Source organism: Protopterus annectens, chromosome 1.part1 (genome assembly GCF_019279795.1).
Source record: "Protopterus annectens isolate FY-2018-M chromosome 1.part1, PAN1.0, whole genome shotgun sequence".
In the NCBI taxonomy this organism is placed as follows: Eukaryota; Metazoa; Chordata; order Ceratodontiformes; family Protopteridae; genus Protopterus; species Protopterus annectens.
In genome coordinates, this window is record NC_056726.1 from 1,821,130,505 (window position 1) to 1,821,145,261 (window position 14,757).

A 14,757-nucleotide genomic window follows, 5' to 3' on the forward strand; every position below is an offset into this window, starting at 1 on the left:
GCAATTTCTGAGCAATAAGTATAAAACTCTAAAGCTTGATATTACCCATTAATAGCAATCATCAGTGATTTATTAAACAAAATGCTACGAGTCAGAGCAAAGAAACGGAAGCAAATTTGGGGACAATTAACAAACATATCTATCTGCCTGTTACCTGTATTGTAGATTACACTGCAGATATCCACAACCCATTTGTCCTCAATGCAGTTTAATTTGTTTGAAACGTCTAATCTTGACAGCCTCTGAAACTCATTGCGTGTCGGTCTCGTTAACAACCTCCTTCCCTATAGACGTGTCAATACTCGCTTAGTTTTTTTCACGTCTACAGTAATCTGGCCCTGGGTAAAAGCGTACGTTGGGACTCTCGCGATCTTTTTGCTTTCTCCAAAATGGTGGTAAGTAAACATTTTTTACGTACCGGCAAATGATGTTGCTTAGTTAATCCGTGTTCATCAAAGTAATCTTAATGTGTTTGGAGTTGGTTGGCACTAAACTAGTTTCTGTATTTATACATGAATTGATACGACATTTTAGTTGAGTAAGAAACGGAATTTTTTAAGTGTATTGCGTGGCAACTTACTTGTACACTCTTTTGGGAAGCTGCTTGCGTTTTCTGTATTTGGCGATCTTAGTGTATTTTTTTTATCTGCAGCGAAGGGCGCTGCTTGTTACTGTGAAATATGTGGTTTTGGGGAGGTTGATGGTGGTTATAATATGTACTGAACGTATTGGTATGTGTTTTGCCCGGGCATGCCCGTGATTTGCTTTACTTACTTTTTGGGTATGTTATTTTGCTGATTATTGTCAGTTTTGTTAACGCTGAGTTTTATAAAAAGGATTGTTCTTACCTCTTTTATGTATATCCGGTGAACAGTGTTTCTGATCATCTTTGCAGAACTAAAACTTTTGTTGCTTGCTGAAGACCGACTCTGGTGACTGCAATAGACAACGATAGCGCTCCCAGAGTACTGTAGTTTAGGCCTTTAAGATTGTATTCACATGAACAGGTGAAGCGTTCGTGATGGTTTATTTGATGTCGGAGTAGTGTCTTAACATGTGATCGTTGTATTTAAATGACAGGAACGTGCCGAAAAGGAGAACCCCATGCGGGAGCTGCGCATCCGTAAATTGTGCCTCAATATTTGCGTGGGGGAAAGTGGTGACAGACTGACAAGAGCAGCAAAGGTGCTCGAACAGCTAACTGGGCAAACTCCAGTATTCTCCAAAGGTAACCTTGCCGTTTTTATTAATGGATGGCTATGTGATTTAAGGTGTGCACCTGGTGAAACTGTCTGGTTGTGACTTTTCTCTTCGGGGTGTAGTTTTTAACAAATCTTCAAGCTGTCCTTTTGGTAGGTAGAACTGTTCCCTTGTTTGAGTTTACGCTTCTGCTTGGTAGTGGGGCGGCTTTTGCACCATGTATGTATGTAATTTTAGAATGTTTATATATTTTGTTTGTGGGAGTAGAGCATTGGTCAGAGGATGACCATTTGCAGGCTGACCCGGTTAGTGATGGAATGGCAGTACCAGAAATCATTTGACTAATGGAAACTGGAGTGGTTGCTCAACTCCATTGATCACTTTCATGCTTTAGGAGGATGCCCCCCATTCTCCTTCCCTTACTGTTTAGTTGTGTTTTGATACTGTAAAGGGTATTGGTAATAGGGAATATGCTGACACCCATCATTACATTGTGATGTTTTAACTGTCTGTCCAGTCCTTCCCCTGGTATTTGTACCAAAGAAGTGAAGACCATAATTGTGTAGGAGTTGCAACCAGCGAGTGTTGCTTTTAAAACTGTACTTGTCTTGGGCGCAAGTCAGTAAATGGGAGATGGTGAAAGCTCTAGCAGGATCATTTCATCACTGAGAGAAATGTTAGAGCTTATAAGCCAGATTTGTGTGATTATTTTTTACTTTGCTAGGTGACGAGCATACATTTTTTAAGAAGTGCTGCCTTATTGCAGAACAGTTGGTAAGTTAAAGGCAATGAGTGTGTCTTTGATATGTAGTAGTAAACATCAGAAAGTAAAAAATGTGGATGTTTAGAAGTTGACATTCCACCGGTTTCTTCTGTGTTCATGGGTAGCCTGTCTACCCTGTGGGTCATTTTAAGCCTAGTCAATTTCCCTCAAAGGTTAACACACACAGCTTGATTCTAAACCGCTATGCCAACCCAGACAAACCATAAAAAAAGTGTAAATTGGTGGAGGGGTACTTCCAAATGTACTTACTTTTGTGTAAAGGTTTCCAGAGAAATGATTATCGACAGTTACTCGTTCTAAAAGAAACATGTTTAACATTCACTGTTGTGGGATATGTAGGTAGTATATCCACATCATGTTATCTTTCATATTTTGCTGATAGGTTCAAGATGGTGGCAGATGACTGCCAGTAGGAAACGTGTTAAACTTGTATGTTTTATTTAGTTTGTAATTTTGTTTATGCTGGATTTCTGTTGTGTGTTGCCTCAGTTTATTTGATGGTATTCTTTGGGTATTTGTTTTTCTGTTTACTAACTTTGGTTAGGTTGGTGGTCTGTTTCTGACCATTTTTACCCACAACCTGTTTCAAATGAGCAATTGTGAATTTTACATACAGTATGTCCAGCTACTCCTTTCTGAGCACTTCAATGAAGTTGTGAGTAGATGTTCTAGAGTTAACGGGTAGAACTCTTAAATGCTTAAAAATTCTGAATGTATGAACTCTCTTCCTTTGCCATTTGACTTTTTTATTCTTGCATACTCTTGTCGCCTCACAGTAAGACGCTGTCCGGTTCGATTCTCAGCTAGAGCGTCTTCTGTGTGGAGACGTACGTGAATGGCCATACCTTCGTTAAAGGTTGTGCGTCAGGGCTGGTAACTCTGCACGTAAAAATCAACTACCAATCATTAGCGGACCGGAGTTCCGCTGTGGCGACCCCTAACTGGGAAGAGCCGAAAGACACAACTCTTTAGTTACTACCTGTTTCTATAATCTTTATTTATTTTGCTCATTTCCCCTCAAGAAATTAATGTGTTAACTACAAACGTAAAAAGTGCTAGCGCTTTTATCTTGTACAAACTGACTTTTTAGGATTCTTAAGAAGTCTGCTTGTGTAGAACGGAAGTGCTACTCAAACAGTTAAATTTTCCATTATGGGTGCTTTATTGTTGTGGTTTTAATGTAAACCTGTTACTTAAGTTAACTTTAAGGTGATTGTTTTGAACAATTTCATGTCGCCAGACTGTATTGCAGCCCACAAAAACTGAACCAAACGCAGAGTTTCTTTTCTTATACAAGTGTATGTTTTTAATTTATTTTATAAAAAGAGAATATAATACAAGTTTTGAGATTATGTAAATTTAACATTCGCTGTATTTTTATTTATTTTTTGTGTTACTTGGAAGCCTAGCCAGTTTTATGCCCTTGGAAGAAAGATAAGGGTAGACAGGTGGGGTTTTGACTATATTTTTACAGACTGTCTCTGTCCATAAGGGACATGGGTGCCACCACAGGAGTGAATTTGCAATTTCCCATCCATTGGTCCAGGTTGGGCTTGAAGATAGTCCGGGAAGGGCTCTCCAACTTATTAGGAAAGCCTGTTCCAGAGGGGGTAAGTCTGTAGGACACACGTTTTTCTCCCTCGCACATGATCTAGTCTTATCCGAGATCGGGTTTAGGTCTTTAGAGCGGTTCTTTGTTATTTATAGCACTTTGTGTACTGTGTATTTTTCTAGCTAGTTTCACTGTGTGTGAGGTATTAACTGGAAATTGTCCACTTTTATTAAGCATCTGTTGGGTTGTTTTGTTTCTGATAACTTGTTGCAGTTAAACTCTCTTTTCTAGAGGCTCCTTTAGCTCTTTAACATTTTCATTTAAAGGCTCACTGCTGCTTTTCAGCTGTGAGAATTATTTCTGCAGTTTGTTCTAAGTAGTGGGGATATTTGTAGCATTTCCATATTCAGGCTTGCATTTGGGCCAAGTGTTTGTGGAGGCTGTGTGTCTGAGCACATATTCCGGGACATCTTGGTTTAGCCAAAGCCATCAGGCATTTCAGTGAGAGAGAATTGTTTGAGGTCATTGGCTGACTGAGGTCACCTGGACTACAGCTTAGACTAAGCACCTCATTGGTTCTTTTGAGATTTCTTTCTTGAAAGCTGTCTCTGGTTTCAACCTTCTGTTACCTAAGAAGTTCAGTTGTGGAAAAAATGTTTATCTGCTTTTACTGTATTTGTGTTTCTTCCTACTTTATCTTGCTTTTGCGTCATCTTAAAAGTACTCAATTGTATTTATTACTGCTTGGTGTAACTCATTCTAAGCCTTTTAGTTTAAGCACTTGGGCTTCAGACCAGTTGTTTTACATTAAGAAGGTTTGTGGTCTGCACTGTAGTGGCGGAACAGGTAGCTTACATCCTTCTAAGTTGGGAACTCCTGATTGAGGGCTCAGTGTCTGTTATTCTAAAAGTGTATTAATTCTGGTTTAAGCACTTGGGCTTCAGGCCAGTTATTTTACATTAAGAGGGTTCGTGGTCTGCACTCTTGTGGGAGGAGAGGCTGGACTCTGCCCTTCTGAGCTGGGAATTTCTGGTTAAAGGCTTATAGTGCCTGCATATTTGAACTGTTTCTTACTGAAATTGGTACACCTTGTTTGCTGTAGCATAGACTAGATCCAGGCCTGCTGAATCTAGCTTTGTTTGTATGCTTATTTCCCTGAAATGCTAATTCCACCTAAAACTCGGCTTTTCAGCGCTTCTGTGGATCCCTAGTGATATCTGCATTGCTTACTGTACTTATTTCCATGTTTCACTTGAATGAAAGTTACTGTTTGTCGGTTTTGCATTTGTTACCTGTAACACATTGCATTTAAGTTACCTGGCACTTGCTCACTAAAGCAATTATATAAGTCGGCACTAAAAAATTAAAAGCACTACACTCTCACAAACTCCCCTTGAGTACCTTGTTCCCCATTGGCCCTTTTTTCAATTATAAAGGAATTCCCAATACTATTCTAGCATGTCCAAAGGTCAGTTGTCAATCTCCTCTCCGGTCCAGCTGGTGAATCTGGGAATCTTGAGGCAATGTTACAACTGCCTCGTGTAAACAGACAACCCTCTCCTCCTCCCAACAAATTCCAGCACATGAGAGATGCAACCGTATAGCCAAACTGGAGGCTAAGCTCTCTCAACTCAGTACTGGTGTAACCAGTCAGGAGGAGAAGGAAACCACACACACTAAAATTCCAGTCTCACACAGACCTACCGCGACAGCAAACCAAACACATAAACACACAAAAATATACTCGGAGGCTCTAAATAAAAATCTGCCTAAGCAGCAGAGACCTCCAAAGCAGACACCCAAGCAACCGCTACCCCAAAACAAAACGCGTGCAACACAGCTCACAAAGCCAGTGTGCTGAACAGTCACAGCCCTTAAGGCTAAACAACACACCTGATAGGTGGCTCTATCGTCAGGCACACTGACGTCCCGCTCACCAGGCTGAACAAGAAGGTCACAGTGAGCTGCCTGTCGGGCGCTAGGATCCACCATATAACACAAGCACTCGGGTCACTCCAAGGCAAGTACAAATATGACTCTGTCATTGTCCATGCTGGTGTGAATGACCTGAGACGTACCTCCCTGGACTACATGAAAAGAGACATGAGGAGATCTCTGAGCATGTAGCCCAGGCCGGTATGACCCTGACCTTGAGTAGCATCTTACCCTCCCAAAGAATGATGCCACAATATGAAGACAAGATGATCAATTTCAACAATTGGCTTAAGTATTGGTGTCATTCAAAGGGGATCCAATGCCTGTCAGCCTGGGATGACATGCTCGACAAGCCATGATGGCTCTTGCTTCCCCCATAGTGCCTTTTTTAGGCAAGGCTCAAAAGACAAACCCACCTCCATAAGTATCACAAGGGATAAGAAACTGAGTAATGCTACTCAACGCCAGAAGTCTAAACCTCAAGATGCACGCACTCGAAACTCTCTTTAGCATGGAGAACATCGATATCTGTGCAGTAACAGAAACCTGGTTCAAGGCTCCCGAGAGCACCCCAGCACTACCAGGTTATACCTCATACCATGCTTTTCGACCACAAAATGAGGGGGGAGTATCAATATTTGCCAAAGATACCCACACCTCCAGGTTGGTGGCACAGCACGAAGCATCAGAGACTATCCATGTGCAGCTAACGGTGAGTAAAACTGCCTTCCGGTTTATACCCTGCTACAGACCACCCTCCCAAACCCAGGAACCCCACTCGGCCTTCCTGAGAACGCTGGAAAATATGAAGGTCTCTCCAAACACCATTATATTGGGTGACTTCAACTACCCAAACATAGACTGGGAGCATTACTCTAGCTCCAACACCCTAGCCCAAAGGTTCCTAGAATTTATAAACTCAAATGCTATGGAACAACTTGTTACCACTCCCACAAGAGGGGAAAACATACTGGACCTGATCATCACCAACATGGGGACTCTGTGCTCCAGATGAGAAGTGTATTCCTCACTGGTAAGATCAGACCATAATCTAATCTCACTGGATATTCACATCCCGACCCCACCCCCTGCCCAGAAACCACAGTGAAAAACTTCTCTAAAGCAAATTTCACACTCCTCAAAACTGAGGTGGAATCCTTCAAAGCCCCCAGGCCTGTGGAAAATACGGCCCAGACTGCAGAATCCTTTTATAAACGCATTCTATGAACACCTTCAGGAATGCACTGATCATGCAATCCCAAATAAAACCAAGACCCAATCCTCCAAAGGCAGACGTCCTGTCTGGTGGACCCCCGCCATAAACAAACTATACAATAGAAGGAGGAAGCTACTACGTGATGGAGCAAAATCCCAAAAAGGGAAGGCATCTCTGATTCAGTATTGGCAAAAAACTACGGGCACTCATAAAATCGTCCAGCTTCGAGAGAAAAATTGCACAGGACACTAAGGATAATCGCAAGGCTTTCTTTTGTTATGTTAGGAACCTGGGTGGGAATTCCCAGATATGGGTGGGAATTCCCAGATATGTTAGGAACCTGGGTGGGAATTCCCAGATATGCTCAGAATGAGTCCAAAATTAGAACAAAAAATACACCGAACCCACAGACATTGCCAATATCCTAGCTGACAGGTTCAGTGCAAACCACCACCACCAAAAGGGCAAATATCTATCCCAGCAGAGTGCTGTCCCCCTGACATCTCAGATGCTCAGGTAAGAGACGCCCTCTCCAAAGCAAAAAACACAGCATCAATGGGACCAGACGGTGTCCCGGGCTGTGTCCTACATGAACTCCAAGAAGAGCTAAACCCAAACATAAAACTACTGTTCAATCTCAGCCTTACTACAGGATATGTACCCAAAGAGTGGCGTACAGCAACAGTGGTCCCTCTCCACAAAGGTGGTGCCTCAACGGATCCTGGAAACTATCCCCCCATAAGCCCGACTAGCTTGGTCTGCAAAGCTATGGAAAGGATAATCATGGACCTCGTAAATTAAGATATTGGGGACCTACAGACACTGGATCTTACCCAGTTTGCCTTAAGGGCAGATCCTGCCTCTTAAAACCTGGTTGATTTTCTTTGAAACAGTCACCAAGGCCATTGACGAGGGGAAGGTGGTCCACACAGCCTACCTGGACCTCGCAAAAGCCTTCGATACAATACCCCACTCGGGCATTATAGATAAGCTCACCAGCTTAAATATAAACCCCTATGTCATTAGATGGGTTGCAAACTGGCTCAAGTACAGAACCCACATGGTTAGAATTGCTGGAGCCATGTCAGACTCCAAACCAGTTACATGTGACGTCCCACAAGGCTCAGTCCTGGGACCGCTCTTGTTCGGTATATATTTCTCAGAGGTACAGGCCAACACGGAAGAACTGTGGCTGACCAAGTTCGCAGATGACTGCAAACTGGGCACCATAATCGACTCTCCAGCCGACACAAGCATCCTCCAAAAGGGCCTCATAGAAACAGACAATTGGTGCCAGAGCCATGGCCTCAAGCTAAATGCCAAAAAGTGTATAGTCATCCCCTTTGGCAAAATCAATGCCCACAAATTACCACATATACCAATCCATTAAGTACAGAAGTAGTAATTGGGGACCTGGGGACCTAAGTTGATAGCAATCTCTCATTTGACAACCACGTGGCCAAAGTGGTTAGAAAAACATTTTATATAGCCCACCTAATCATGAAGGGATTCACATCTAGATCAGGGGAGGTAATCGTGCCTCTTTAATCATTCCTCATCAGGCCCATAATCGAGTTCAATGCTCCTTTTGGGATGTACCTTACCAGACACCTGCAGCAACTGGAAAGACCCCAAAAGTACCTCACCAAGAGGATCAAAGGGCTCACAGATGCCATATGCTGCCCGGTTAAAGAAACTCCAGCTCTAGTCAGTGGCATACCACCTGCTCAGAGGCGATCTGTGCCCGACGTATAAAGCCATGTCCAACCCGGAATTAATGGACATGCTGCACCTCAGAAAATCCAAATCCCATCGAGCTACGCGCTCGAGAGACTTTAACCTCAGCACTGAAATATATGGGACATGCTGGAGGGACAGATTCATAACCCAGAGGCTCCCTTCACTCTGGAATAAAATCCCAGTACAGGTTAGGCAGAGTCCCTTATTTCCTCTCTTCAAGAGGAGTCTTGATGAGTGGATGGGAGATCGTAGGTTTACCCAGAGTATCACTTCTGTGTCCCTGTTGGACAGAGGCACAGTATACTAACCTCGAAAAAGGGCTTGGCAAAATTTAAAATGGGTGGCGAAAGGCAAACACACTCTGGCTAGGCTTATAAATGCCCTAGGGCAGATAGCCTAGTATGAACCCTCTCGCAGTTTTGTGAATATGCAACATTTCCATCAGGCTGGGTCAGATACTGCCCTGTAGGTCGGGACACAGATTATCTCTTAGTAGTCGGTAAGAAACTGAATACATTGAAAGCTTTTAATGTGACATGTTATATTCTGTATTTTTTTTGTGAGGAACCTTTGGGGATGCTCCAACTGTTGCAGGTGCCTGGTGAGGTACATGCCAAAGGGTGTGTTGTACTGGATTATAGATCTGTTGATGCCCAAGTACAGTAGTACTACGTCAGCCCTAGATCTGGATGCTTTGCCCTTCTCAGATGAGCCACATAAATTTTATGTGGTGGTCAAAATTCAGATTGCTATCTGAGGACCCAGATCTCTTACCACTTGGTCCACTCTTAGCACCCCCCCCCCTTTTCAGTGTTGTAATTTGCAGAGTCATTTGATTTCCCAGAAGGTATTATTGTGCACTCGTTTTTTTAGTTTGTGGCCTTGACTGTGACACCAGTTAGTATGCGTCAGACCTTTCTGTATGTTATCGTTTGGGGAGTCTGTGTTTGCCCCCAAGTTGCAGTCATAATCAAACTTGGTTAGCAAAAGGCCATCTTCATTTGTCTTGACATCTGAGAAGTATATTTCAAAACAGGACTGGGCCCAGCATTGAGCCCTGTGGTACTCCACTGGTGAATGTCCTGTTGCTGGATGTGAATTCCTCCACATTAACAACATGTGTTCTAACATTTATTTATTTAATATTTAACCAGGAAAGTCCGACTTGGAACAACGCCAATTTTCATCAGAGGCTTGGGGAGAGAGGCTCCAGATGCATGTCTTTGTAATGTGGGAGGAAACCGGAGCACCTGGAGGAAACCCACATGAACATAGGGAGGACATGCAGACAGACTCCACACACAAGGCACCAAAGCAGAGAATCGAACCGGAGAACCTCTTGCTGTGAGGCGACAGCGCTAGTACTGCACCATCCAATCTGTGAGCCATTCAGCTGTCCATCTGGTGATCTAATACTGGAGTGGGGTATTGTTACATGCCTTGGTCAGGGTAGATGGTATGCATGATCTTAACCATCATCTGTGGTCTTTGTAACCTTCTCAAAGAAGTCCCATCAGTTTGAGCAAGCAAACCTGCCCTTGAAGCCAAATTGGGTTGGGTCTAGACTGGATATTTTGTGCGTTGTTAATCCTGTCCATAATTATCCTTCCCATAGCCTTGCATATGAGGCTGTTTAGGCTTATTGGTAGTTAATTACCTGAAGCAGTTGGTGCCCCCCCCCCCTCGTGCAGAAGGATGACTGTTGCTGTCTTCCACTCTACTAGGACAGAGACTGGTTAAATACAGATCCAAGTGGGTCTGCTAGATCAGGTTTCAAGCTATTTAATAGGCACCCCAAGATTCCATCAAGGCCCATTGATGAGTGTTCTAATAGAGTACAGTGATAACATGTTCTTTTGTGAGAACTGGCAAAGGATTGGTAAGGGGGTGTTTTATGGGGAGTGACAGGGGATGAAATTTGGGTTTTATTCATCGGCCAGCAGGTTTATTTCCTCTTGCTGAGCATAGTTAGTGCCATCTACAGCCAGCTGATCACATGGAGTGTTTCCCTTAAGATTTCATATGTAAACTAAAATAAAATGCTTTGGTTATTGTTTGTTTAGGAGGCTATTTTAATTTGGTGTTTAGCTTTTGAAGACTTGACTAGTTTCCCAATTTGCCTGTTGAGACTAGGACTTTTTTATTATTATTATTATTATTCTGAGTTCCCTCCCACATTTAGACAGGAATTTTTTCCTTCTGTTGTATAGTCTGTGCTTGGGGTCCAACAAGGTGGCTTGTTTTTCTGCTGCCTAGGTTTATTTCAGTCAGGTGCTACCGTGGTTGTACAGGGTTTTCATGTATACTTCTGCTTAGACCTTTGTTAGGCGGCATTTTAAAATCTATGCTGTCTTTTACTAGGTGGTAATTTGCCTTAGAAAAAATCTCTAGGGTTTTAGGATTAGTTTGGGGTACTGCCATTTCTTATGTTTCAAACGAGACAGATTTATGATCCAATCTTGCCAATGAAAGCATGATGTTTGGGGGGTGCAGTGCTCCCCCATGTTTGTACTATGTCACAGGTATTTGAGCCCCTAGGGGGAATGCAGACCAGCTGTTCCAGAGCATTTGCATTGACAAAAGTCCAGGAATCTTGAGTCTGCATGTTAGTGGTCGTATGTGTTTCCCAGTTTATGGAAGGGTAGTTTAAAATCACATACGAGTATTGAGCTGAATAGGAAGTGATTCTAGTAACTTAAGATATGAGGAAGTGGGTTTCATGGTTTATGGTTGGGGACTTGTAGCTTGCGATGTCGTGGTGGAGGATTTTACCTATGGTCTTCTGGAGATGGAGTAGCTGAAGAGTGAGTCATTTGGAGATGGAGTAGCTGTAGTGAGTCATCCTGCTTGACCAATCTAGAGATATGATTGGATTTTATGTAAACGGAAGTGTCTCCTTTTATTTTTTCCCCTTTTCAGAGGGGTGGTTTGAATGTGTGATAAGGCATTGTAGCCTTGCGCTACTACTTGGGGATGGGTAACGCTTCTACCAGTATTTGAAAGGTAGACTGGAGTAGCTAGGCCAATTATTGAAGTCTCTCTTTGTATTGTAGTAGAATTCTTGGTGGTGGTAGAATGCTGTTTAATGCAATGCTTATACCAGCCTGTTACACATAATTAGAGAAGTCCATAATGTCTCTTCATGTAGTCCAGGGAGGTACGTCTCAGGTCACTCGCATCCACGTGGGATTATAAGTGGAGTGACCTGCTTGCCTGTGTGATCTTGCGAATTCTGGCCCCCTGACAGGCAGCTGACTAACTCTTTGTCAACCCACTCCTACAAGTTGAATAATGTGTCTCCGAAGTCTCCTGTGACCAAGATGTTTGAATCTGTAATGTTTCACCTTTGGTGGTGGGGGGGGGTCTTGCTTGTGGAAACACTGATGTGTGTTGACTTGGATTTGTTTGCATGTGCTTTCTGCGAGCATCATAATGGGGGGGGGCTCTGGGGTTTTGCAGGTTATTTGCGAGTACATTTATGTGTGGGTTTCTGTCTCGAGACCTTGTTTACCTTATTTAGTGAGGAAAATGTGCGTGTGCTGACAACTTATTTGATTTCAGTGTGAGTCGTGTCTCACCTTTCATAATTGCTTCTCTCACATATTATTTGTCCCTTTTTAAGGATTAAGAGTTTCAGTATTAGTCAATTGCTCCATTGCCTTAGGATGCCCGTGTCCACCTGGCTGGCCACAGAAAGCAGGAAGTGTCCCTATCCATGGTTTCACGTTTTTTACTATGGGTTTAATCGGGGAGAAGAGGTGGAAGATTTAACTGGACTGGGATGATGCCATACAGACGTAGAATGGGTATTGTGCTCTGTGTGAACTGCAGCTGTCCAGCAAGGCAGTCCTGCTCTGGGTGCAACTCTGATGCTCCTAGAGCAGTGGGGGGCTGGGGAAGGTTGTAGAGATGGGTTATTTCAAAGGAAATTTTAATTTTGTTCGCATCTCTACAGGGCATGGCGCTGCTCATAGAGCACCTTGGCACAAACACTAGGCTAATGTAGAATCGGGACGTGCAGGGCTAGAAGACCCAATGTAATCAAATACTAACAGTAGTGGAAAGTTCAGAAGTTCGAGAAATATAGCCTTTAATACAGGGTTTAACAAATAGTGTGATACTAAGTAAATCACACACTATAACAAGTTTTACACGAGTATCCCATGCACTCAAACCATTTCAGAGGTGAGGAACATTTTTTGATTATACAATAACCCCCCCCCCCCATTAATATTCCAAAACGTGCACACTGGTCAGCGTGCACGTTGTAAATCAGAGTTATAGTAATGGGAAAAGGTCCGGTCGCCCGGACTTCTTCCATTAGTGTTAACCTCTACAGCAATGGAGAACGCAAGATCTCCGTTGCTTGTTACACACTGTCTCGCTATGTTAAACTGGTTTAATATAGCTAGACAGCTTTAAAAAATAACTGAGATCTTGCTTTCTCCGTTGCTTCCGCCCATAGCTCTGATGTACTGCGTAAGCATGCGCAGTACATCAGAACTGCTGCAGAATGTCAGACAGCTGCAGAAGGGCAGCAAGGAGGCATTATACAATGCCATTATTTAAGTAAGTATTTTTTAAGAATATTGTATAATAGCTATAACCCACTTCTGGGTGTGGGTAATGCTGGATTTACCCACTGTTGTCTTTGTTTGGCCACTCTGGCTTCGCCCTCGTGGCCAAACAACCGTGGGTAAATCCAGCGTTGCCCACTCCCAGGCTTGGGTTATTGCTATAGTACAGTACAAATATAGAAGGTGGAGCTAATTTAAAAATAGTGGTGCTGTTTGATTAAAGTAAGGTAGTACTTGATAGGATTGGCTTATATTCTGTTTAACTGGGTAGGTGGACTAATCCGAAGACCCTTTTCAGATACAACCGGGGCCCAAATGGGCAAAAATGTACTATTAAGAATGTATAAACAAACATATTGTAGGCAGTTATCTTAAATGCATATATATTTTATGATTGTCCAAGTAGCTTTATGGGTGGAAGAAAGAGTGGACGATTATGCTGTTATTGGCTAGCTGCCACAGTTACCTATTTTAACCTGTTTTTAATGTCTTTGGAGGCCAGAGACCAAGCCTCTCACCACAAGACTGGATTCTAGTCTGTTGCTGGAAATGTAAAGGCATCTTTGAGGATCATTTTGTTTCATCTGCAATACGTCTTTGGTATGTATTAAGAAACCAAAATGCCAGTGAGAATCTAAGCAAGACATGGATTTTACTTTGTGCTGTGCTGTTCCTGTTAGGAAAGTGTTTTATTGACTTCTTGTTGGTGGTGTAGTTAATGTTTAGTTTGTATTGCATATGGTGTGTTATACAGCGACTCCCTATTACTACTCAGAAACATGCACACTGCTTGGCCCAGCCCAACCAGCGTGCCCATTGTAAATCTCACAATATACCAGTGGAAAATGGTCCGGTCGTCTGGACTTATAAAGTGCCCCCAAACCTTACTTTTCCGTTGGTATAAAGTGTCCCCAAACTTTTTTTTTTTTTTTTTTTTTTTTAACAGAGAAAACAGAGCAACTGAGACACTTTTTTTTTTCTCTGCTTCCGTTTCAAAGCATTGATGTATTGGGTATGCGTGGGAACACAGTCCCATATGCATCCGCAGTACATCAAAATGAAGCAATATACCACAACTGGAAGAACAGTAATCCGCCATTATACATAGGCATCATTTAAGAAAAGTAAGTATTTTTTTTTCTTTAATGCTATTGTATAATAGGCTTCATTGACCATAGATAGTGTTCATGGAATTGTATAACCATTGTCTGGTAGTCCTATTCCCCTTTTCTCAAGTGTGCTTCTATCCCTTTCTGATCTCCCGCTGTCATTCTTGCCTGTCCTATTTAGACCCAGCCTCTCTTTCCCCTAACATTTCTGCTTCCTCTTTTGTAATTGTTACACTTTTAAAACCTTGGAGCTTCCACTCCCTCTGCTGACTTCATATTGTATCCTATTATACAAAGTTATGCACAGAATAAAAATATGCATACATATGTGTATCCTACATAGTCTGTATACGTTTGTGTAACCATACCTCTCAACTGTACAGATTTTCACAATGTCCAGATTTTTGCCTCATATTTTTGGTCTGTTTCTAAACCTTTTGTGTTTTTTCTGACAAGTCACTGGGATGGTATGAGGATTGAACTCACTAAATGATATAAATTTGTGTTTGACTTCATATTCTTCAGAAAAAAAATGTATGGTAAGACAAATTATGCTATTCTAGCAACTTTGTAAGTGTATAAGAGCAATTTTAAAATCTGTCCCCATTTCGTTGAGGCTTTGTCCAGATTTTGCGCCAAGAGGT

At 42.4% G+C, this 14,757-nt stretch overlaps 1 protein-coding gene across 1 annotated transcript in view; it reads left to right on the forward strand.

Moving 5' to 3' along the window:
• The first annotated feature begins 374 nt into the window (after positions 1-374).
• Positions 375-14,757, forward strand: part of RPL11 (ribosomal protein L11) — a 141,567-nt gene continuing 127,184 nt past the window's right edge. Inside the window, exons 1-2 of the mRNA XM_044084813.1 lie at positions 375-395; positions 1,081-1,228. Of these exons, the coding sequence (XP_043940748.1) occupies positions 390-395; positions 1,081-1,228 (154 nt within the window). The 5' untranslated portion in view covers positions 375-389. The remainder of the gene's footprint in view (positions 396-1,080; positions 1,229-14,757) is intronic.